General features: G+C 29.6%; 2 protein-coding genes across 2 annotated transcripts; one reads left to right on the top strand and one right to left on the bottom strand.

The window, feature by feature from the left end:
* Window positions 1-834: 834 nt before the first annotated feature.
* LOC145742169 (protein O-mannosyl-transferase TMTC2-like) lies at window positions 835-24,583 on the top strand. The gene is made up of 14 exons (XM_082559950.1): window positions 835-1,010; window positions 6,281-6,418; window positions 7,047-7,183; window positions 7,748-7,840; window positions 7,966-8,636; window positions 9,457-9,910; window positions 10,013-10,253; window positions 10,627-10,725; window positions 10,883-11,026; window positions 13,705-13,852; window positions 22,615-22,816; window positions 23,161-23,364; window positions 24,022-24,206; window positions 24,419-24,583. Exons 1-14 carry the CDS (start codon window positions 916-918, stop codon window positions 24,581-24,583), a joined length of 2,976 nt encoding a protein of 991 aa, XP_082416076.1. The 5' UTR covers window positions 835-915.
* LOC145740798 (uncharacterized) lies at window positions 14,075-20,988 on the bottom strand. Its single transcript, XM_082558649.1, has 8 exons — window positions 20,858-20,988; window positions 20,287-20,468; window positions 18,869-19,029; window positions 17,841-17,932; window positions 17,544-17,688; window positions 16,688-16,956; window positions 16,045-16,140; window positions 14,075-15,540 (listed from the first exon to the last, which is right to left on the bottom strand). The coding sequence occupies exons 1-8, from the start codon at window positions 20,955-20,957 to the stop codon at window positions 14,075-14,077; spliced, it is 2,511 nt and encodes an 836-aa protein (XP_082414775.1). The 5' UTR covers window positions 20,958-20,988.
* Window positions 24,584-26,097: the final 1,514 nt, after the last annotated feature.

Raw genomic sequence — 26,097 nt, 5'->3', positions numbered from 1 at the left:
ACAGACATGAAATCTCTTTTTTCGGAAGTTATACAAAAAATTAATTATTCAATTCTAAGTTAGATGCAGACGCTAACTTCAGCTATATCCTGGGTATTATTACACAGATTTTCCGTTTTAACAAACATTAATTATCTATAGGTAATTACCGTTCACCTAAACTAGTAAATGTGTCAAAGATGTTGCTTAATTATTATAAATTTCTATGAAATGGTGTTATAAAATAGGATAATAAATGATATCGGGAAATCCAATGTTGAAGTCATGGCAATGTAAAGTTATTAAAAATACCAGAAATATTTTTAAAATTGGTTTTAATTTTTTTTTTTATTTCGACTTTGATTTTAAAGTTTGCAAAATTTAGTTATTAAAATAGAAGCATAAATTTACTTAATAAATAAAGAAAATGAGTTTTACCAAGTATTTAAAAATGCACATCGTTAATGGCTAAGGCTAGATCACTTTTTTAATTAGAGTATACTATATAGAGTATACTATAAATGATTTTTAAAATTGAATATGCTTTTTATTCTGGACTTAATGATTCTACGAAAAAATTCACGCGCTTAGTTTTCGGCGTTTGTCGTAAAAATATTTCTCGCCGCGAATGAGAGAATGCGGGAAAAAGAGAAGCGCCGAAAGAAAAAGGCAAAAACGACGCTTTTTAGTTAAAAGTAAAAAGTTTGGATCATTCGTAATTGAACCGCGGTTCATTTAAAATCAAAAGTTTATGACAAAATCTGACTAATTTTTAACAATGTTTTGTAGAAAACAGAGCAAACTTAAAAAAAAACATTTATTTTAAACTTATTTAACTTATTATTATACAGACAGTTGAAGTATTATTGTAACTAAAGTTGGGATCGATATATTGGAATTTTAATGTCGTTTAAAATCAGCGAAAGTTAATAAAAAATGGAGTTCTCTTGGAAAGTTGAAGTTATTTGTGTTCTTGCTTCTTTTGTGATTTACTCGAATACTTTTGATGCGGAATTTGTATACGACGATCAGTAAGTAATAACACTTTGATACCAATATGTCAATAAATTTAGGTATAAGTTAAACAACTTGCTATCACGTTTTAAAAATTTAATTTTACTAATTAAAATGAGTCTATTATTCTTTTGTTATACATGACAAGGTTTTAGTTTTAAAATTTCAAGCATATTAAAATTTTTTTTTTTGGAATTTTTTATTAATTTTGGTAATTTTTCTACGATTTACTAATTAGTTATTACACAATTACGTTAAATATTAAAATACGTTATGAAATTATCATTTAATGGATTGTAATTATGTGGTTAATTTATGATTAGATTCTATCTTACTTCAAACGATAGAAATTAATTCCGGAAAGTTTTAAATTACCTCATCTTTGTGTTAATTAAGTTTTCCGTTACGCTCGTGTTGGGTTAAATGAATTCTTTACAAAAGTATCTAATTTCAAACATACATTTATTTGAAAGTTTGATTTGAAGCACAAATGTATTCTATTTTTATACATTTTATTTGATGTATAATTTTATATTCCACAAAGAATAAAAATCCACCAAAAAATTCAGCAAACGTTAATTTTTGCTAAAAATCCACCAAAAAAATTTTTTTTTTTTTAAAAGTCCACCAAAAAATTCAGCAAACGTTAATTTTTGCCTTATTTAAAAAGGTATAGGCTAGGCTTTAAATATATACGCTATAAACCGTTCCGTAAATTACGTTTCTTGTAATATATAATTACACATTATACAAAATCTAACAAATAAATATTTAGTTATAAACTTTTTTTTTGTAATCTGTTTATTATATATATATATATATATAGGATAGGTAATTTATTGAATAAAAAATTATATAGTCGCAGTATTTGGTATTCAAATTCCCTTGCCTACTGTTATTAACTCTCATGGGTATGAGTTTCTCTAATATTTTTATAATTTCGATATAAAATTGATATTTTACTGGCTCGAATTTTATTTCAGATTTTTCGCGCGCAAAAATTGATATTAATTTAATTATCTTATTTTTATAAACAAAATTTAGCATAAATTTAATAATTACTTTAAAAATTATTTCAAAAAAGTTTTATTAATAATAAATTCTTATTTGAATAGCCCTTACGCTGCAAAAAAAATCTATTTTATCAATATTTTTAAACAAGATTTCGAAATTATAAACAAAATTATTTCATAAATAATAAAACCGCTCAAGCGTAGCAATATTTTATGACGTCATTAAGTCTTTCGAGCAATTTAATTTTTATATTTGTTCGTTTTTCTCCGTCGGGAGTTAATTTAATGCTCAGTTTATCGATTGCAAAAGTTCAAAGTAAGAAAAATGATCGATCTTTTTGTCGACGCAGTTTTTAACGATTCTGACGAATGTCACGTGACCAACAAGTTAATTAAATTTCGCTTTTTTGTAGATTTTAAATTCAATTTGTCGATTTGTATTTTTCAGGTCTTTTTTTGTCGATTTGAATTTTTAAATTTGTCGATTTGATTTTTCAGGTCGTTTTTTAAGATTGTTTTTTTTTTATAATAACTTAACATTATATTGGTATAAGATTAACACTAATTAAAAATAAAGTTATGTTAAATTATAGCCAATAATAACATAGAAATGGTAGAAAATGTCCTTTTTTAAACAAAAAAATATCAAAAATTATTCGTATTTTTACCAAAATTAGACCTTTATATTATAATAGAATATGGGTTTATATCACTATGCTTTAATAAACTTTAATTAAAATCTAAATTTTCACGTGGGATTTTGACTTTTTTGAGGATATGTTATAATGTAGTTCTATTGTAAGACTTCTTTTTATTTATATTCATCTAACCGTTAAACAAGACTGGCTTATTCTATAGAGACTGGGTTAGGTTGACTATCAACTATGTGTCATATTGTATTGAATTATATCTCTTTTTGTGGGGGGTTTTCGTTTGAAAATAAAGGGGTTTGACGCGTTTTTAACTTAATGCTTTAAACCTTTTAAAATTTGATTTTTTGACAACTCTTTATATTTAATTCATTTTTGGTCAAGCGGCGGAGATTTCAATAAAAAATGTTACACTTTTATTATAAAAATAAATATAGTTTTAAATAAGCATATTTATTGTTTAAACCTAAAAAAAATAGGTAAAATAAATAAAAGGTTAAAATTTTTACACAAAAATAGACATAAAACAATAAGATTAATGAATTTACAACAAATTAACAATTTTTTAAGGTAATTTTATCTTTTTAAAACAAACTTTCAACTTAAAAATTGAAACCAAAAATTTAAGTTTTTAAATCAGACACGTACAGAAGGTCACGTGATCTGTATCGATCAACAAGTAGGATTATATTCTGTCTATGAATCACAATGGGGTTAATCATTTAAAAGGAGTTTGTTGACATTTAGGGTGATATCATTTTATTTAGGGGGTTAAATTTGACCCTAAATATAAGAAAAAGTTTTGTTAATATTAATATCGATTTTTAGTAAAATTTTATTTTTTTTTACTAATTTTTTTTTTCATATCCCTTTTAAGGGGATAGGTTTTTGATGTTTTTTATTGGGTAAGGGTGTGCGGTTGTGACGTGTCTAAGCTATCCGTAAACGCCGAGATTAAGGGCAAGTAGTGTGGCATTGGTGCAGCTTGAACTCAAAACCTTTCGGCTCGTAGTCCGACACCGTGACGGGTGTACCACACTACCAGATTTTTATACAATTTTTAGTACACGATCTACATTTATATGTATATATAATGGGGATTGGTGGACAAAAAGTGTATTTATAATTATGCCCAATTTATAGGTTTACAATATTAAAAACAAACTCCTGTTTGTGGTGCGTAGGTACAGGTAAAAATTAGTTAGGAGTTGCTACCATATAACGACATTTAAAATTTCGACCTTAGGGCGGGCTATCGACTATTATGTAACCAGTTAAATTACACATTTTCAAACAATCAAATAAATTTTTGAAATTTAGTTTTAAAGGTTTAAAGTTTTAAATGTTATTTTTTATAAGCAGATGTTCTTTTTAGTGATCCATCTACTCAGTCTTAAATTGTCCGTATTACCTATTTTAACTTTTCGTACGTTTAATTTAGCGAATCGAACCGAAGCAAAGTCATTCGACGTTTGCATTTAATTTTTAGGTAATTTTGAAAGTTTAGAATTAAATTACAAATCAACGTTGTTTTATAAATAAAATATTTATAAAATGCATATGTTAATATAGCTTACTTAAAAAAAAAAATTGAAATAAAATTTAAATTAATTTTTATGTATTAAAAAAAATAAAGGTTAAAAAATTATAAACTTTATTTTGCTACAACTTTGTTGTAATATAAGTTATAAATTAACAATATCCATTAACGGCTTAACTACACTTAACTTTATTTAATTAACTACATTCTTCAAATGTGATGACAGAATTTATTTGATAAATAAATCTCACTACACGTGCTTTTTTACACTTTTTCTCCGGGTCAAAAAGGGCAAGCAGTGCCGTAAATTGATTTTTGTTGACATAAAGATATTAAAATAAATCCCCATAAGTATTACAGGGAACGATATCTTGGCATAGCGCTTATGTTTAAGTATTTATAAAGAAAAATACATTAGTGCATAAATAATAAAGAAAAAAATAAACAAAAATATCACAAAAAAATTGAGGTAAAAATAATTGAAAACGCAAAATGTTATAAATCATTATTCAATTTAATAAAAATAAACCTAAAATTCTCAGCAAACGTTTATTAAAGCTACTCATATTTTCTGAGTATATCTTATAAGTCTATACTTGCCGTTAAAAGAGTTCTTTAAAACTCAAGTAGAAATTTTGAGTATATTTGAGTATGGCCACCACCTCTATGCTTATACTTATAACTACTTGAATATCATAACATGTTAAGAAAACAAAAATGAAAGTGCCAACCGCAAATAAATTTTTTTTTTTAATTTCAGCAATTTTTGAATTTTTTGTTGGTATAAAAAAGTATTTTTTATGATTTTTAGTGCTTTTTTATTTTAAAAACATAGTTATATTAATAAGATCTTTTTTATTTCGGCTTTTCGCGCATTGATAAAAGTAAATAATAAATACAATATACAATTAATATTACAACAATGCGACGGGAAAAATGACAAAATCAATTTAATGATTTAAAACATGCCAAAAGTATTAATGTTTACATAAATATTTTAAGTATGTTATGGCATGGTCACCAACCTTTAAATATTATAATAATATATCATTGAATTGGACTATAGTTTACTTATTTATTTTATACATACTTCTTTATTTCATATATAATATAATTAAGTCCTAAATTCCACTTTTTCACATAGTTTTTAAAGCAATTACCAAATTAAATTGACCGTAATACTGATAATAGTTTTACGCTGCCATGAAGTAGGGCAACTTATGCGTAATAATGGGTTTGTCTATGACGTCATAACGCTACACAATTGAATATCACGCTGAGCCGAAAATGACTTCTAAACCGAAGTGATTTAATTCCAAACTGTGTTTTTGAAAGTTTTGTTTTTGTTAAAATACGAAATTTCAAAAGTTAAAATCCAATACATAAAAATGTCTATGTGTTTTTAAATCAGAAATTTAAGTAAATTTAAGGTTCGGCTTTTTAAATTTTGTTTTTAGAGTTTTTGTAGCAAAAGTGTTCTTTAAATTTGTTTTTGTTTTTTTAACTAAACCCTAAAAGTTGTTTTTGTGTGAAACGACGTGAAAAAAATAACGGATTTTAGTTATTTTAACTCTAACAGCTTAAACCTTTCTTGTCAAAACTAAATCGAAAAGTTATTTTTACATCAAAGCAGGCTTTAACAATAACAAAAATTGGTAAAAATATCAACTTTTAAAGGACTGATTTTAAAAATTTTATTAAGTTTTTACAAATACAACTTATTATTTTTGAAGGTTTAGCAATAGGAGTAATATAAAAATAAAATTAATACAGTTGGTTTTGAATTTTTATGTTCTATATTACATTAGATTTTTTCTTACAAAATGTTGTTCAAATATTTTGTCTAATTTATTAATTAACATTTTGTGATTCGTGACCAATTAAATATTATGTAATATAGGCTTAAAATTAGGTGTTTAAACTTACAAATAGGCTACACTAAATGAATTATTTGAAATAGAATATTAATTAAACTTACAGGGTTTAAAATGCAATCTCAATTTTTTTTAAATAAATTACCTTATTTCTTTATTACGTCACATCAATCTAAAAATTTTAATTTTTTTTTGTTTATTTTTCTATAGTCGAGCAATTTTAAAGAATGGTGACGTCACATCAACTAACTCGCTTCTCCAAATTTTTACTAACGATTTTTGGGGAACCCCCTTAGGTGATAGTGGAAGCCATGGGTCGTATAGGCCTTTAACAACTTTATCTTTTAGGTAAGTACATAAACTTTCAAGCTGGTTTCAGTAATAATTTAGATACGATAACTTATGATTAAGTTTACTAAACATAAGTGTGTTACATGCATTTTAAAGTTATATTATTTATACAAATTAGGAATAGATTTTTTAAAATATTTTTTACGATATTAACCGATTCATGGTTTAGTGGTCAGAACACTTGGCTTCTCTATATGACGTCGTGGGTTCAATTCTCACTGCACTCATGCTGAAGCGCCCTTAAGTAAGGCGCTATAAACGGTATGAACTCCCGCTGAGCCAGCACTTAATCATCAGCTTAATTATCGAGCAAATATAATTTATAATATCATATATAGTAATTTGGGGTTAAATTTAAAAGGCCAAAAGTCTAAATATTTATGGGTTCAATTCCCACTGCACTCATGCTGTAGCGCCCTTAAGTAAGGCGCTATAAACGGTATGAACTCCTGCTGAGCCAGCACTTAATCAGCAGCTTAATTATCGAGCAATTATAATTTATAATATCCTAAACTACTAAAGGCAACTCGAGACTGGGTTGGGGTAACTGATGTTACTCTATGTTTAGGCTGTAAAGTTGACCAACATTAAAAAAATAACAAAATTTATAAAATTATGTATTTAGATCGAATTACGTACTGTTCAGTGATTGGTCGGGGCCCTATCACGTGACCAATGTATTACTTCATTGTATTTCAACAATATTGTTTTGTTTAATGTTGAGAATATTTCGATTTAAAGACGAAAAACGAATTATTTCAGGTAAGATTTTTCAAATTACATTTTTATGGTTATATAAACACTTTTACCTCGTACATTATAAGATATCGAATAATATTGAACTTTCAAAAATAAATTTAAAAAAATAGTAATGTTTTAATTTTTTATTTTCATGTCTCCTTAAGGGAATCGATTTTTTGATGTTTTTATCTGGTTAGGGTGTGCGTATTGGGACGTGTCTAAGCTATTCATACACGCCGAGCTCAAAGGCGAATAGTGTGACGTTGGTGCGGCTCGAACCAGAAACCTTTCGGCTTGTAGTCCGATGCCATGACCGGTTCAACATACCGAATTGTTCATGGTTCTTATATAATGCAGCTTAGTGGACAATAGATACGTTTGTTAAATTTATAGGCCTACAAAATTTAAAAAAACTGCCGTTTGTGGTGCGCGGATAAATTATTACGGGCAAGTATTAGTTGAGAGTTGCGAGTTTTTTTTGACAATTAAAATCTTGTCCGTAGGGCAAACTATCAACAAGATTTTTTTAAATTTTACTAAATATTTTAAACTTTGCTCAATTTTTTTTAATTAAATTAATTTTAGGTTTATTATTTTCACTTCATCCGATTCACACTGAAGCTGTGTCTGGATTGGTCGGCCGGGCTGACGTCATATCCGCTATTTTCCTATTGGCCAGTAAGTTTATGACGTTAACAAACGTATTTTTTGTTTTTTTAATTATTTTTAAACAACTTTAATTATTTAAAAAACCAATTTGTAGCTTTTAAATTTTTTGTTAAATATTTTTTTATTTTTTTTAGGTTTTTTAGTATATGATAAAGCATGTCAAACAGCACAAGACAAGACTTTGATAAAATTAACAGAAAATCAAACTCAAGACCAAGTCACTCAAATTCAATCCCTTTCGCACAAAAACGATCACAAAAAATTAAAGAAAAATCGTAAAGTTCGTCGCAAAAAAATTTCAAAAAAAGAAAAAACAAAATCAAGTTTCGACCTTAACGAAAATCCAGATATTTCAAGTGATTTAGTATTAAGTAAAAACGGTTCAGTATCTGACGATTCTACTGCAACTACAGATACTTATGATAGCCTAACAAGCTCAAATAGTAATCAAGATTCTACAGAGGCTAATTTCACCGAACAAGAACTAAACAAATTTAAGGAGGTATCGGAAAAAAAAGATTTAAAAAAATCACGTGACAAAAACGAAAGAACACGTGATCTCAGCAAAAAGTCACGTGATTTGGACAATAAAATGGTTAAATCTGCTTCAAAAGAAAATATTCATAAAAATTGTGGATTTACGAAAACGAACTTTGTTTTATTTATCATATCTTGCTTGTTAGCCTTATGTTCACTCTTAAGCAAGGAGTTGGGATATTTCACTTTATTTATTTGCGTTTTCCACGACATTTTCATTCGACATAAACTTGGAATTAAAAGTGGAATCCGAGCAATTATATTCAAGGTAAGTACTTCAAACTAAAAAGTATTTGCTTAACTTTTTTTAAAATTTTTTAAGACTATCTTACCTAACGCCATTAAGTTACATCACAAAAATATTAAAAAAATATATTTTTAGGTTTTTATATTTTAAAATTTTCGGTGTTGTTAATATAAATAAACACTTTTTCCGTTAAAACCTAATTGTATGTTTTACTGTCTATAATTTAAACAATTTTGGTCACAATTTTACGCATGAATAACAAAAAAACGGATTTAATTTCAATTTGGGGTAATTTGGGGTTAAATTTAAAAGGCCAAAAGTCCAATTATTTATGCCAGATGTGCAAAAGAAAAGTGGTTAAATTTAAGTTGTGTTTTTTTGTGTAAATTTTAACATCAATCTTGGCCTAAAATGTCTTAATTTTAGCTTTTTTCAAACAATTTTAATTCTACTTTAAAAATGTTTTTCAAGTCTTGTAACTTAGTAATAATTAGGTTTGGTGACCAAACCATAAAATCTTTATGTTAACATTAATATTTTTGGCGTGTTTTAAATCATTAAATTGATTTTGTCATTTTTTCCTGTCGCATTGATATAATATTTATTATATATCTTATTATTCACTGTCATTAACGCGCAAAAAAACAAAAAAAATGTATATATAACGCTCTTTATCATTACTGTGTTAAATTTATATATCTACATAGCTATTTGAATTGTGTTTTTATAATACACAAATATGAAGTGTTTAAGAATTTGTTAAACGTACGCTTATTGTATATAAGCTTTCAATTGCTTTTGTTAAATAATTGTATGCGTAACATATTTCTTTTACTTTTAGGATCCGAAGTTAAATTCTCTTCGAATGCGGAGTATTTTATCAATTTTGGTCGGTCTATTATTCTGTGTTTCAAGAATAACTTTACCCCTGATTTTATCGGGGTCAAGGGTCATGACCCCTACCTTTTCACCCAGCGACAACCCAGCTGCGTCATGTGATAATTTGGGGACCCGAATTTTAACTTTTAATTTTTTAGTCGCTCAAAACGCAAAACTTTTAGTGTTTCCAAATATTTTAAGTTTTGATTGGAGTATGGACTCTATTCCATTAATCACAGATGTGTGCGATGTAAGAAATTTGGAAACCCTGGGATTTTACGTCATCTTTTTAAGCGTGTTAATTTATTCTGTTACTTTAAGAAAACGGGATAGAATGATGGCAAAATCTTCGGATTTGTTAGATAAAAATGATCAAGAAAACTTTAAAGCTATAACTGAAATAAAAACTAATACAGGTAAAAATATAAAACTAATTTTTATTAAAAAATTTTGACAAATTTTATTTAATATCTATAACAATTTTTTCACCATAAAATTAAAAAACGTTTTTTTTACAGATGACGTATCTGATGACCGGAGTCACGTGATTCAATTTAGCTTCAGTCTTCTTTTTTTATCTTTCCTTTCATCTTCAAACTTGTTTTTTCACGTTGGTTTTGTTATAGCAGAACGTGTTCTATATATCCCTAGTATTGGCTCTTGTATGCTTCTAACTGAACTTATTTTCTACTTGGTTGAAAAGTTGAATAATTTGATCGAACAAAAGGGAATTAAAACTAAAAGGAAAACTAACCAAAGGTAATTTTTGTTTACTTTAAGAAACTACTGCTTTTTACGTTTAATTTTTGCTTTTTTTTTCCTTAATGAAGTATAACACATACATTTAAGCCGGCATCGTGGTGTAGTGGTAAAAACACTTGCTAGACCACATAAGGTCGTCGGTTCAATCCCCACTGCTCACATGCTGTAGCGCCCTTAAATAAGGCGCTGTAAACTCCTGCTGAGCCAGCACTTAATCAGCAGTAAAATTATCGGGCAATTATATTCTATATATTATTCCAAACTGCCACAGGCAACTCGAGACTGGGTCGGGGTAACAGTTGTTACTCTATGTTTAGATCGCGCATTCGACCTTTCCACAAAAAAATATTAAAATTAATATTTTGTTTAGGTTTCTGTTGTTTACTATTACGTCACTTCTTCTTTTGTTGTTTGCAAATAAAACTTGGAATCGTAATAAGGATTGGAAAAACGAATTTAATCTTTACAAGTAAAATATTCAATTTTAAAATTTTAACTTAATTTTATAATATTAAAGTATTTTTAATTACTTATGCTATTTTGTTACCATTATAAAATTATATTTTAAATAAATTTTATATTTTTACATGTGTTGTCACTAATTTAAATAAAAATATAAAATTTAGGTCCGGTATCCCCGTGAATCCAGCAAAATCGCTCGGGAATTTGGGGAATGTTTTGCGGCAAAAAGGCGACCTGAAGGCCGCGGAAGAATCTTACATCGAAGCCCTAAAACATAGATCGAATATGGCTGATGTTCATTATAATTTGTAAGTTAAACCTGTTTTTAAAATTTTACATTTTTTTTCGTTTTTCTTTTCCTTTATACCACCTTACAGTAATAGGTTTTTGTATTTTTATTGGGTAAGGGTGTGCTGTTTAGATATGTGTTTAAGCTTCCTGTAAACGCCGGGCTCAAAGGGGCGAATAGCGTGGCATTGGTGCGGCTTGAACTCGAAACCTCGTAGTCAGCAGCCATGATTAAAATACCACACTGCAGGACTAATAGACAACATTTAGACTATAGAAATGGTAAAATATTTACTGTTTAGCGCCACCCAGCGGCAATATTGAATATGACATTATTATTTAAAATGATATAATTTCAAAATCGGTCGTTTTATTGACCTTTTTAATTTAAAAAAGTGACTATTATATTTTTTTAATTAAATTTAAACAGTTGTTAACGTTTAATTATGTTGCTAAGTATTACAACAATCAAAACTTAAAAAACATTTACGAAAATTACAAAAATCTTTTTTTTGTTGAACTCAATCTCAGGTTACCATTAACGCTAATTAACTCAAAATCGCGTTATTTTCTCTTAACAAATTCGGTAAAGAAACAAAGTTAACCACAAATAGAAAATAAATACGAAGTCATTACGATTCAGTGGTTTAGAACGGTCAAAACAAGCGAAAATAATACTAGTATGTTGTGGGTTGAAATTCAATTGTTTAAAACATAATGTAAAAATGCGAACAGGAGATTTTTTTATTTGTGGTCAGTTAAATTTTTTTTTTGTCCCCCCTCCCAAATTGAAAACCTACTTAGATTTAAAAAAATTGATCTAAAAACTGTATTACTGTTATATACTAGAATAATAGCGTCATATAAACATATATAACGAAGTATTGTTACCTAACAATACATCATTTTTAGTTAAACAATTGAACATTGTTTAACTAATTAAAACTTTTAAATTTTTTAAATATTGCTGGTAAAGAATATATTGTACGCTTTGTTATAGCGATTTTTCAAGCATAATTTGTAATAATATTTCGTTGTTTTTTGTCAGTTAGTTTTACCTTTATTTAAAATATTAATTAATTAAGATTTTTAAAACAACTGGTTTATTGTTTAGCCTTAATATATTTAAGGGGTAGCTACATGCAAAACAAAAATGTTAATTTTTACTAATTAAAACACTAAGTTATTTTAAATAATGGTTGATTGTATTGGTAATGAATGGGTCTAACGATACAACTACTAGTTGGCTAGGCTAGGTAAATGAGTTATAGTTTATCCTAGCTTTAAAATTGTAATAATTAATTATCCCTTCAAATTCTGGTATTTCAAAGGCTGATATGTTTTGTTTTTACTTTATTACTGGTGGTGTGGTATAGCGGTTATAGCATAGCGCTACGGGCCAAAAGGTTTCGGGTTCGAACCCCACCAATGTCACACCATTTATCTTTGAGCCCAGCGTTTACACATAGCTTAAACACACCAAAAGGTTCTGGGTTCGAGTCGCACCAATGTCACACCATTTATCTTTGAACCCAGCGTTTACACATAGCTTAAACACACCAAAAGGTTCTGGGTTCGAGTCGCACCAATGCCACACCAATCATCTTTGAGCCGAGCGTTTACACATAGCTTAAACACACCAAAAGGTTTCGGGTTCGAGTCGCACCAATGTCACAATTTTCGTCTTTAAGCCCAGCTTTTACAGATAGCTTGAACACACCAAGGGTTTCGGGTTCAAACCGTACCAATGCCACATTATTCGCCTTTCAACCCGGCGTTTACGGATAGCTTAAACACACCAAAAGGTTTTGGGTTCGAGTCGCACCAATGTCACAATTTTCGTCTTTAAGCCCAGCTTTTACAGATAGCTTGAACACACCAAGGGTTTCGGGTTCGAACCGCACCAATGTCACAATTTTCGTCTTTAAGCCCAGCTTTTACACATAGCTTAAACACACCAAAAGGTTTCGGGTTCAAACCGCACCAATGCCACATTATTCGCCTTTCAACCCGGCGTTTACGGATAGCTTAAACACACCAAAAGGTTTCGGGTTCAAACCGCACCAATGCTACATTATTCGCCTTTCAACCCGGCGTTTACGGATAGCTTAAACACACCAAAAGGTTTCGGGTTCGAACCGCACCAATGCCACATTATTCGCCTTTCAACCCGGCGTTTACGGATAGCTTAAACACACCAAAAGGTTTCGGGTTCAAACCGCACCAATGCCACATTATTCGCCTTTCAACCCGGCGTTTACGGATAGCTTAAACACACCAAAAGGTTTCGGGTTCGAACCGCACCAATGTCACAATTTTCGTCTTTAAGCCCAGCTTTTACGGATAGCTTAAACACACCAAAAGGTTTCGGGTTCGAGTCGCACCAATGCCACATTATTCGCCTTTCAACCCGGCGTTTACGGATAGCTTAAACACACCAAAAGGTTTCGGGTTCGAACCGCACCAATGTCACAATTTTCGTCTTTAAGCCCAGCTTTTACGGATAGCTTAAACACACCAAAAAGTTTCGGGTTCAAACCGCACCAATGTATTTTGGTCTTGGAGTTCAACGTTTAGAAATAGCTTAAACACGTCACAACAGCACACTTTTTTCTAATAATAGTACAAAAACTTGTCACTATAATGTCATTTGGACAAAAAAGTTAATAACAAATTGTAATTTGTTGCTTGTTTTCAGGGGTTTACTATACCAAGATACTAAGCGAATGCACAAAGCTTTACTCTCATACGAACAAGCCATTTTTTATCGACCAAGCTTAGCTATCGCATATCTTAACTCTGGCGTGGTGTTAAAGCAACTAGGGAGAACTGACGAAGCCGTAAAAGTAAGAGAAATTTTTTTTCATTTTTTTTTAGATTTTCAAAAATTTTTGTTTTTTTATTTTGAATACAAAAACACAAAGTGAAACAGTGTGAAAAAAATTAAAATTTTAAAAATTAAAAATGCCAAAAACAAAAGTGTAAAAAATATTATCTAACAAAACAATTTAAACAAAAATTTAGTCAATATTTTTTGTTGTAACACTTTTTGAAAAGCTGTTTTATTCTTAAAACATTTTACGAAATTCCACTCTATATTGCGGGTTTAAAAATCCATACAACAATGGGTTAATTATGACGTGTAACCACGGTAAAATCGACACCGCAAATGTAATATTGGGAGAAAAATAAATATGCGTTGTGCTATTTAAAACAAATATAACTGAGGTAGGTAGTGTGTACACCATTAGTGCTAGACAAATCACGATTCCGCTGTACGTTAGGTGGCGCTCCGCGATGCGGCGGCGTTTTCTGCGGCTCGCGTGTGAAGATGCATTACTGCTGCATTTGGACATTCTTCGTGAGATTCGGCGGGACCAAAAAGTTCGTAACGCGCTGCTGCTGTCCAGCAACTGACTAGGTCTCCTGTCGAGCGAAAATATAGAGCTATTGGGGCTGCATTCTCTCGGGCTCAGTTGGGTCCTTGTTGTGCGATAATCTGCGGTAAAACTGGCGTAGGATTCCCGCCGTGAAGACTTTTCGGCATCGATGGACGAATAGCGGTAAATTCTGCTTCCAATGGACGACCTACGATCTTCATTAATGTTAAGTTTAGTAAGATGCTCAGGTGAACCGATTGATTTCAAATCAGAGAAGTTCTTTTGGCTTTGTTGGGTTTTGTTTGGTAATTGCAATCCGTTCAGCTCGTTGGACTTTGATTTTTGTTTCTTATCAGCCGAGTTTGTTGCTTCTAGACTCTTCTGCTTTTTAGCGCTCTCCTTTCTTTTAAACCTCTTCAACGGAGTACAAAATTTACGCGACTGTTTATCCTCACTGTTAGATTTATTTTTCTTTAATTTTGAAAACGCGTTTGGACCCAAACCATCCGATGAAGGATTGTCGATGACGATTCGAATTGTCGACTTCTTTTTCCGGCTCCATTTTTGAGCTCTCGGCTGCCCCCCGACGGAGTTCGATCTCTGCAGTTTCTTGGAGATTTTTCTTCTCAGCTTCACGGAGTATCCTCGTTTTGCAACATCCTCTTTCGCTTTGGGACTTTGGTATAAATCCGAATTAAAGATAAAACTCTCCTCGTTTTTGTTAAAGTCCAAACTTGTCTCGGAATCGGGGGTTACCCCGGTTGGGGCTGATTTGTGACGGTGTACCAGTCTGTGGCCGTTCTTCGAAGGCGTTGACGTCATGGCTTGATGACGTATGCTGTTTTGTCGCGCGAGTTTTAAGTGAGGTAGATTTGGAACTTGGATTTTAATTTGATCTAAATCTAATTTTTTTGCTTTCGTTTCGTTTATTTCCTCGCAGCTCGTCGAGCTGTCTGTTTTGAGGCTACAAGGTGTTTGTGACGTCATATTCGAACTGTGATTTAGTTCTTTCTCGATTTGTTCGGAAGATTGTGGACTTTTAGTTTCCGATTCAATTGTCGATAAGAGCGAATATTCGATTTTGTTTCGAGTTGAAAAATTAGTTTTTTCGTCAACTTCTATTTCATGGTCGCTACTTTGTTTTGAAGTTGTATCTGTATTAAAATTGGAAATTTTAACATTAATTAAAACTCTGTTAACCTAACTTTTATACCAACTTTGTTTAATAAATCAAAATAGGATGTAACAGGGTGTGAAATTGTTAACAAAAAATTAGTTTTAATGCATTTGATTACCTTGATTATGATTACTAATGATATTTAACAATTATTTGTTTATTTATTCCTATTATGGAAAGGTAGAATGCGCGACCTAAACATAAAGTAACATTTGTTACCCTGACGCAGCCTCGAGTTGACTTTGGCAGTTTGGAATATTACAAAATATAATTGCCCGATAATTTAACAGTTTATTAATTTTTAGCTTAGCAAAAAGCTTATACCGTTTAAAGCAACTTACAAAAGGTTGCTATTGTTAAAAAAATCACTTCACTTAAATTAAAAAAGAAATGCTAATACATTTATTTAACTGGTACAAATCTATATATCCATACACTTGAAAACAAAAAAATTAAATTTTCGGTCAAATAACTTATCTACCTTCCCAGCTCTTTCTTCGGTTATCCTTCTTTAACTTTAAATTTTCGGTTTTGTGAGATTGAAGATTAGGTGAGCTGGAATGGCGAGGAGTTTGTGCTAAAAAAATATTTGAAAAAAATTCATAAAATTTTGTTTGGTAATTATATACCGGCAGCGAGGTGTAGTGGTCATAACACTTCCTACACTACATGAGATCCTGGGTTTAATCCCAAGTGATCTTATGCTAAAGCGCCTTTGAAAAAGGCGAAATAAACGGTATAACTCCTGCTGAGCCAATACCTAATCAGCAGCATAATTACCGGGCAATTATATTTTGTGATATCCCAAACTGCCACAGGTAACTCGGGACTGAGTCGGAGTAACTGATGTTACTCTATGTTTAATTCGCGCATTCAACCTTTCCACATTGAGAATAAAGATATATACAAAAAAAAGTCTATATATAATAGGGCTTAGTGGACAATACTTATACATATATATATCTCTAATTTATAGGCCTATAAAGTAGAAAAATATCGTTTTTAGTGCTCGGGTAAAATTTTATGTGGGCAAAAATTAGTTGCGATGTAATAAAAAAAAATCCAATAAGTACAAATTATTTTTTATGGTCAAATATTTTTAGAATTTAATTTTTGTAAATTACCATCATCAATTTGTCTTGATTTATTTAAACTTGTGTTAATGCTTGAAGTGCCCGGGACTTTGAGATAAGAGTCGTGTGCAAAATCACGTGTCGGGCTCGAACCCATTCGTTTCTCTAATTGACTACAGTTGTTAGAAGTCGAGTCGCCGCTTATACGACGAATTCGCTTTAAAAAATCACGGCCGCCAGACGTCGCACAAGAGCTGGGACTTGGTGCGGGGTAGTGTTCCATCGTTTTTCGGCACCGTTTGACTTTATGCAAAATTTCTCTGAACAAAAGAAAAAAAATAATTTCATCATTCTTGGCGGGTTTTAACTGAAAATATTATCGCCATTCAAATACTTTATAGAATAAAACTTGATAATTTTATTTATACTATAGTCAATAGGCTGCCACGGTCGTAATATCCCAAACTGCCACAGTTAAGTTGAGACTGGGTCGGAGTAACTGATGTTACTCTACGTTTAAGTCGCTCATTCGACTTTCCCACATCGAGGACAAAGATATATACAAAAAAAATATATTTTAATTGTTGTAATATGGTTGCAACTCTTAACTTTTGCCTGCAAAAAAAATTCCCGCGCACCACAAACGGCAGTTTTATTTATTTTATTAGCCTATAAATTGGACTTACATATGTACCGTCCACTAAGCTCTTATGTATTTGGACTTCCCAAAAGCAACTTAACTTTGGTAATTTAATAATTAATACAGTAAGAATGGAATGATTTTGATGTAATAAAATTTTAATTGTAACAGTACACTATGTTAATATTTAATAGAAAAAGCGACGGGGTAATTTTATTCTAATTAAAAATAAAATAAATTAAAAATTAATTTGAAAAATTTTCTCACCGATATAGTATGACAAGCACAAACATCGGTAAAACTTGTAAAATGACTATGATGGTCACGTGATACGATACCACGATACGGTTCCCGCCCTTTTTTATAGTCAGGTCACATGACAACGTTTCTTCCCGCCAATTAAAAGAGTTAGCTGAAAATATTGAATAAAAAAATAAAATAAAATTTGTCCAAATTATTTTTTTATGATTAACAGAAGTTTTTTTTTCTTTTTTTATATTAAATAAATTTACTTATTAGTAAAGAGGAAAAGTAAAACCCCCTTAAGGGCAAAGTTAAACTTACTAAACAAAAAAGGTATATAAAGTAGAGGCGCTCCTATCCATGACGTCATAACCCACCATTTCAGTAACTTTCTTGAAAATAAAATACGATACCTGGAAAAAAAATTAAATAAATACGAAGCAATATATTTGTTAACTAATTTAACCGTTTTTTTCCATATCACCTTAAACTGATAGGTTTTAGATTTTTTATTGGAGAAGGGTGTGCTGTTATGACGTGTTTTGAGCTATCCGTAAACGCCGGGCTCAAGGTCGAATAGTGTGAAGTTGGTGCGGCTCGAACCCGAAACCTTTCGGCTCGTAGTCCGACGCCATGACCGGTTCGCCACACTACCGGACTTAACTGTTTTTTCAAGCTAAATATTATTATACAATGTACTAACACCGCCTTACGAATATTGATTTTAAAATGGTCAAGATTTTAGGGAAATTTGTCAAGGGATAGGTTTAAGAAAGTACTGGCGGGCAATATTAGAAGATAAGTTAAAAGGTTCGGTTTATTACAGTGTTTTAAGGGGCCTTCTTGTCGTATGGTACAATACATTAATTTAGCTATATAGATGAAAGATATATAACTATGTTCTATTAGGCCTATAAAATATACAAAACTGTCGCATGTGTTAAGCTCTTATAAATTATCGCAGGTGAATACTAATTAAGAGTTGCAACCATATTACGACAATTAAAATACTAAATGTAAGGCGAGATACAGTCTAATTGTTTATAAAAAAAATACTCTTTTTTAACAAGATAGTTAGCAACGACAAATACTTAAAGAGTTTTTTTTTTAAAAAGTGCAACAAACGGGTCAGAGAGGACAAAATAAGGTCATTTTCCTATGCCTGCCGTCACGTGATTTGCGAGGGTTGGGACTTTCCCTATTTACAATATTTACCTTCAAAACCCGATATCTCAAAAACTACTTGACCAATTTTTAAAATAATGGTATCCTCGTGCAAGTTGGAAAAATTCCAACATAATTAAAAAATAAACTCTACGACCGAACCATCTCTTTAAACAAGTACTCACTTGGATGAATGCACGATTCCGACATATCTGTTAATTGCTATAAACACGAGATTGAGTACAGACGCTGATAACATTGAATTGAATATAAAACCAACGGTTGAGCAATATATCGGTATGGGGGCTTCCCGGTTTTTTAAGACAAACCCATACAGCGGCATAACCTGAAAAATTTTGTAAATTTTTATTTTTTTAATTTAATTTTTTTGTAAACATGTCATCATCCTATAACACTAACAAAATTTAAAAAAAAATCAAAATTTTGAAAAAATATTTTAATTAATCCAATTGAACCGCATTGACCTAAATAACATAGTGGTAAAACATTTTTAAAAAATATTAATAATTAATAAAGTTATGACACATTTACCAAATTTATGCTAAATGTCAAAACCCAAAATTAAACGTTTTATTAGAAGCGCATAACCTAAAAGATAAAATATTAATTTTTATGTCGTTTTAAAACACATTTGCCTTATAATTTTATTTCTGTACGCTCATCTAATTAAAGGTCACTTAAATTTGCAAATAGTTTTTAAAAAATGTGTCTCGAAAAAAGGATAGAAATCGATTTAAACAGACTCTAATTTTGGCACAAAACTTTATTTTAAAACAAGTTTTAACTGCCCTAAAAACTCTAAAATTAAAAAAAAGGATTTATTTAAAGAAAAGCTTATATGTTTTGAAAATAAAAGTATTTTTTTTTACTAAAAAGTTAAAAATTTCGCAAGCTAAAATCGCTAAATAACAAAAAATTAATTTGTTTAAATAATAAAAATATTACAAGAAATTAAATAAAAATTAAGACAATAGTTTAACTTTTAAATTTCACAAGCGATGAAATTTTTTATTGACACTATTTGTCGGCTTGACTTTAAAGTGGTTTATTATTTTTTAAAGAAATGTTTAGCGTTAAATTCAACGGATTTTCCAATGCCACAAATAAACCGAACCCACAAAAAACTTTGCCCATATCAAAAACAAAAGCCGACAAATTGTGTCAATTAATTATTTCCACAAAAAATAAACTAAAATATTGAAAATTTTATTTGTTGGATGATAATTTAATGTTCTTAATATGAATATTCAAAAAAATGTGTCAAGAATTTTTAAAATAATTTAAGTTTATTTTATATACATATGGCAATATTAAAATGCATTTTGCAAGATTATAGACGGCAATGAAATATACATTAGATTTAAATCCGATAAAGGAAATTACATTTTAGAAAATAAGGTATATTAGATAATACAGAAGGATTTTATATTAGTAAAAAAAATAAAAAAATATGTTGAAAAATATTTTTTTAATTAATTTACAAACTTGCGCTTTTTTTAAGGTTGGTGTTAATTTTTATTCCCTTCTTATTTTAAGTAAAAAGATTACAATAAAGTTAATAATTTATATCTAATCTACTTACCAGTGCTGAAAATGTTAAGTCCATTGCACATAAATTAGTAATTAGACAATTAAAAGATGTCTGTAATTTTCGACTTCGTTTATAAGCCGCTATTGTGATCGAGTTGGCAAAAACACCAAGTAATAACGTTGCTACGGCAACCGTTTGACCGAAAATTATTAACCAATTGTCAGGTCTAGTAGCTGTAAAAAAAAATTTAATTTAAATAAAAGCGAGGCTTTTAAAACTATTAGAGTAAAAAGTCGAATGTGCGACCTAAACATAGAGTAACATCAGTTACTCCGACCCAGTCTCGAGTTGCCTGTGGCAGTTTGGGATATTATTAATTATAATTGCCCGATAATTATACTGCTGTTTAAGTGCTGGCTCAGCAGTAGTTCGTACCGTTTATATCGCCGTACTTAGGGCGCTTCAGCATGAGAGTAGTGGGGTTTGAACCCACGACCTCATGTGTGGTGTAGCAAGTGTTTTTTCCACTACACTAGCTGCAGGCTAACTTATTTATAAGGAAGTCAAAAACGGCTTTTTTTATTACAATTTACTTTAAAAAAATGAATCAAAGTTACCGTACCTTCAAACTCTTCTGTTATATAAATATTGCTGGTTAAATTTTTATTGTTATTGCTGAAATTACTTTTATTTGCAAGATCGTATTCCACATAATATTCCATTTTGAACCTAATTTGTTAAATTATTTCTTACATCTAAAAAACATTTTAAATTTAAATGAAATATAATATAAATTTATAAATATAAAGCATAACATACCATATTTAAATGACATTTATTTCTAGTATATGCATTTAAATCTAAGATGGATTAAGATTATTAATTTTAAGAAGAATAGAAAATCCAAAATCAATACCGCTTTGACAAAAATGCTTTTTAATTACATATTTTATCAATATTACTTTAATTTAAATCCCAAATCGTATTCTAGTTCGTAATTATATCTTATCGATATATTTCTGCCTGTATGTTTTACGTTTATTTAAAATTGATATATTAAAATTTATTTACGTAAAAAATTTCTAAGTAAACTGATAGATTTGATTTGAAGCCTGCCTTTTTTGAAATGCCAAACTGTTTAATTTCACATTTAAAAACGCGGTACGAATTAAGCAATATAAACAAAGGTTAAAAACATGTAAACGTCAACCCTAAATAACACTGTACACCACTATCTCAAAATCCAATACATAACCCTATCGATTCAAAAATCTTAAAACAAAAAACGCTGAATAAATAACCCGCACCGTTAGCTTAAAAATCTTTAAAGAAGTTTTATTTGCTTTTAGACACAGATCGTAGCGTACGTTTACAGAAAATAAATTTGCAATTAATAATTTCTAACAAAGTGCAAATATTAACAATGATTTAAATACACATAACTAATATAATTTTTAATAAGACTTTTACTGTTACCGTTACACAAGATTCCTATTGAGACAAAGTTATATTTATCTATTTTTAATGTGCTTTAAAACGAGTAAATTTTTGAGCTTTTTTGAACAAGCCTTATATCTTGTTGTAACTGAATAAAAATAAATTTGAACTAGAGTTAATAAATACAATTTAGAATTGCCACGACTTGTTTATTTTCTTCTTAAATCTCTTCAAGTGTAAACTGAAATTTTATATTTCACGGAACAAAAATTCGCAAGTTCTAAAAAGAAAAATTTCACAGGTCATTGCACTAATTGTTGCTTTAACATTTGAAATAAACTGCTACCTTAAAACAAAAGAGAAAGGGTAAAAATCTGCTTCTAACATTAAAAATGTTTTTAAACCGTTTAAAGCAAATAGTTGGGCAAAAAAAACAAAAATTTTATCATCAACTTTTTGTGAATAACACTTACTGTTTGTGACGTCATACGATTACGTCATAACTATATAAACTTGGTGTTTTTTTTGTAACAATTTTGACTCAGAATTAAGAAGCTTTTCTAAAACTAAACAATATATACAAAATTGGTGTTTTAACATTGTCACCTTTCTACTTTACGTTGAAGAAGTTTATAAATATTTAATGTTTGGCTGATTTTCGCCTCGCTTGTGATTCTACGCGAAAATTATTTCGTGCCAATTTTTTACCGTAGATGTAATCACTCGAACTGAGATGTGACGTAACAGTATCAATTGTTAATAGAGTTCAGATCAGGCATGCTCTATTAAATCTTTTTGCTTGCTTTTATATTTCTTGCTTGATTTTATTTTTAAAGTAAACTGTTTTTGGCAGTTTAAAATTTTTAACCAACTAACTAAATATTTAATAAATCGCTAATATTTTAAAATACTTTACATAAAAACTATTTTTTTTTCTCACAGATGTATAAAAAGGCGGCATCTTTAGACGGCTATGGGTTAAAAGACCAACAAACTCACTTACAAAGTCAAGTCTCAGCACTTTACAATCTTGGTTCGTTATTCGCTGATCAGGGGAATCACCTTGATGCTGTTAGTTGTTATCAGAAGGCGATAGACAGGCTGAGATATGGCTACAAGGCTCACCGTATTTACAATATGCTCGGTAAGTAGTGAATGACGAATTGCAGTATCGATTTAGCGAAATGTAAATGGCAAAAAGCAGTGGCTGGAAAAAAATTGGGTAAATTTTTGATGGATTTATTATGTAATGTTTTTTATAGATTTTCAGTAGTTTGAACGACTAACTTTTTTTTTTTTTGATTTTTTTTGATTTATGAATATTGTTTTTAATATATAAATGCGTTTAATAAAACGGTCTTCTATTAGTTTTATTACTTCATTAAAACTAAATTAGCAAAATTAAATTAACATCGCCTTATTATTTAAAAGGGATTTAATTCTTACATGATTTTACAACACAAAACAAAAACTTTTAATTTTTTTTAGGCCAATCTTTTGTACAACTTGAATTATACGAAAACGCTGAAATTGCATTTCAAAACTCGATAAAACAAAAACCAGATCATATTTCTGCATATCTAACCTACGCTGGCCTATTAACTAAACTTAACCGAATGAACGAAGCAAGGCAACTATACAAAACTGCGCTTACAATCGACAAAAACAGTGATCTCGTTCACCAGTATTATAGTAAGTTACTCACTCCTAAATGTCATTTCTGTAAAACTTTTAGCGCATCAAGAAAAAAAATTTTGTTTTGATAAATTTCTGAATTACATCATGTAAGGCGTATGTTAAAAAATTGCACAGCTAACCGGATATATATTGCATTTTGTTGTTTTCTTTTATTTATTTCCATATCACCTTAAGGTGATAGGTTTTATATTTTTATTGGGTAGGGGTGTGATATTGTGACATGTTTAAGCTATCCGTAAACGCCGGGCTCAAGGGCGAATAGTGTGGCAATGGTGAGGCTCGAACCCAAAATTATTCGGCTCGTAATCCGAAGCTATGACCGCTTAACCACACTACCGGTTAATATTGCATTTTTGTTGATTTCTTTTAATAAAACGTAATAGTCGATTGTCCACCCTACGATCTGCAATATAATTGTCGTAATATGGTTGCAACTCTCAACTAATATTTGGTCCCATAATTTACCTGTGTACCTAACTGCATTTATTTACTGTAGGCCTGTGAATTGGACATAAATAGTTTTGTATAAATGTATATAAGTCGTACACTAAACTATAATATATATATGAATAATGGTGTTGATGTATAGTTTTTTTAAAAAAATATTTTTTTACTTGTTTTGAAAATTTTTCTTTAAAATAACTTTTTCAGGTGATTTTCTGATTTTAATGAAAGAATATAAAAATGCCGCCATCTTGTTAGGTAATTATATTGAGAAAAATGTTCATGAAATCAGCTATGAATCGATGTTTAAAGCAGCAGCCGCTTATAGGCAAGCTAGCTTACATGAAAGAGCTGAACATTATTATAGAGCATGTACAAAAATGAAACCAAAAGTAAGTTAAATTTTTTTAAAATTTTTTAATCAATTTTAAAATTAAAATATATGAACAAAAATGTTTTTAATTTTATTTTAGTTAAATATTTTCAAAACTGATTCAAACAATAAACTTATAAACTTGAATGTTTTAATACAACAGTTAAGTATATACTGATAAATTTTATTTAATTTTTTATTAACAACTATTATTTTTATTTGATTTTTTAGCTTGCTTCGTCGCATATGAACTTAGGGGCAATCTTACATTTGCAAGGAAAATATTTAGATGCCAAAATGAGCTACGAAAAGGCTTTAAAACTAAAACCCAATGATTTTCTAATTATGGATAATCTTAAAAAATTGGGTAAAATTTTAAAAAACAAAAATATTTAACAAAATATTATACTTTTTTGTGTCTTTTTTATATTGAATTTAATTAAACAAAAAAGCATTTTTTATTTAAAAAAATATTCTTTTGTGTCTTTCTACATGTTATGTTTTTTATTATTTATTTTTTTTTTTATTTGATTATTTAGTTTGTTTTAATATTGTGTATTATAGTGCAATACTAGTTTTAACTATTCCTTTTATTCGTACTTATCTTCAATGTTCTTATAATAAATTATATAAAAAAGTATATCGAAAAAATATGGATTGGTTTTAGAATACTAGTTAATTATTGCTGGTCAAACTTATTTTTTATTTTATAATTGGATGAATGTAATGTAAATTTATGTTCCTCAAAATTTTAGCACAACTTGGCCACGTTTAGTTATAACTTTTCCTCTGATACAAAGCGCACGTGCGATTTTTTAAAACCAGTTTTTTATTTCATTGAAAATTACATTTAGTTTAGAGTCATAAAAAATCTATTAATCTAAATGTAAGATTACTGCTACCTGTTTAGTTATTATAAGCTCAAAGCATAACCACGTGGAATTCTGGGTTTATTTTTCCACTGATTCCAAGTTACTGCGCTATTGAGTAATGTGCTAAATACGGCCACATATACCTACTAGCAATTTAACGATATCGAAACTAGTAAAAACAACCAACAGCCTGTTTAGGTATTCTATTAAATAAGCGGTTAACAAATTTTTATAAAAATAAAACATTGCATTCAATACTGGGAGCTCTAATAGAGTTGTCCGCCCGTTTTAAAAATGCCGAAAAGACGAAATTTTTATACCTTACCCTAATCTTCCCTTTTATTCACATACCATTTTTTTTGTATATATTTTTATGTTTGATGTGGAAAGGTTGAATGTGTGACCTAAAAATAATGTTACAACCAAACCCCGACCCAGTCTTGACTTTCCTTTGGCAGATTGGGATATTATAGATTATAATTGCCTGATAATAATGCTGCTAATTAAATGCTGGATCAGCAGGTGTTATACTGTTTATAGCGCCTTACTGAAGGCGCTACAGCATGAGAATAGTGGGGATTAAACCCACAACCTCATGTGTGGTGTAGCAAGTGTTCTTACCACTACACCACACTGCCGGTAAGTTCAAAATGTTGCGGCACACATAAAGAAAACTTACAGCCAAATATAAAAAATCCTTGTATTATAAATTTGATTGGATCTATTCTGCAATAACTAAGGTAAAATCCAGTGTTTATGACACTTCTTACAGCGCTTAACTTTAATATTTACTCAAATAAAATTAATATTTTAAGTTTTAATTCACATTCTTTGGGATTTTTTTGTAGATTAATATTGAAATTTATGTATGGTACAGATGGTAATTATAAATCTCTGTCGTTTTGTTTGTTTTTTTTGTGGCACCCTTGATTTGGACTTTTTGTAAACTACTAATAATCATAAATCTGGGGGTTGATAAATTGCCCCCTAATATCACCCACCAACATCATTGGACCCCTTATCCCACATACAACTATT

The sequence above is a fragment of the Corella eumyota genome, chromosome 1 (assembly GCF_963082875.1).
Source record: "Corella eumyota chromosome 1, kaCorEumy4.1, whole genome shotgun sequence".
Lineage (NCBI taxonomy): Eukaryota > Metazoa > Chordata > Ascidiacea > Phlebobranchia > Corellidae > Corella > Corella eumyota.
The sequence above is the reverse complement of the archived record's forward strand: the minus strand, read 5'-3'. Positions and strand labels throughout refer to the sequence as shown.

Bases quoted from the DNA above. Each gene is read 5' to 3' on its own strand.
- LOC145742169 (XM_082559950.1), top strand. From the start codon at position 916: ATGGAGTTCTCTTGGAAAGTTGAAGTTATTTGTGTTCTTGCTTCTTTT. The intron at 1,011-6,280 runs GTAAGTAATAAC...ATTTTTCTATAG, and splicing joins GAATTTGTATACGACGATCA to TCGAGCAATTTTAAAGAATG. The intron at 22,817-23,160 runs GTAAGTAGTGAA...AATTTTTTTTAG, and splicing joins CCGTATTTACAATATGCTCG to GCCAATCTTTTGTACAACTT.
- LOC145740798 (XM_082558649.1), bottom strand. From the start codon at position 20,957: ATGGAATATTATGTGGAATACGATCTTGCAAATAAAAGTAATTTCAGC. The intron at 16,141-16,687 runs GTAATTTACAAA...ATATTTTTTTAG, and splicing joins ATCAAGACAAATTGATGATG to CACAAACTCCTCGCCATTCC. The intron at 15,541-16,044 runs GTAGATAAGTTA...ATTTTAATACAG, and splicing joins CCGAAGAAAGAGCTGGGAAG to ATACAACTTCAAAACAAAGT.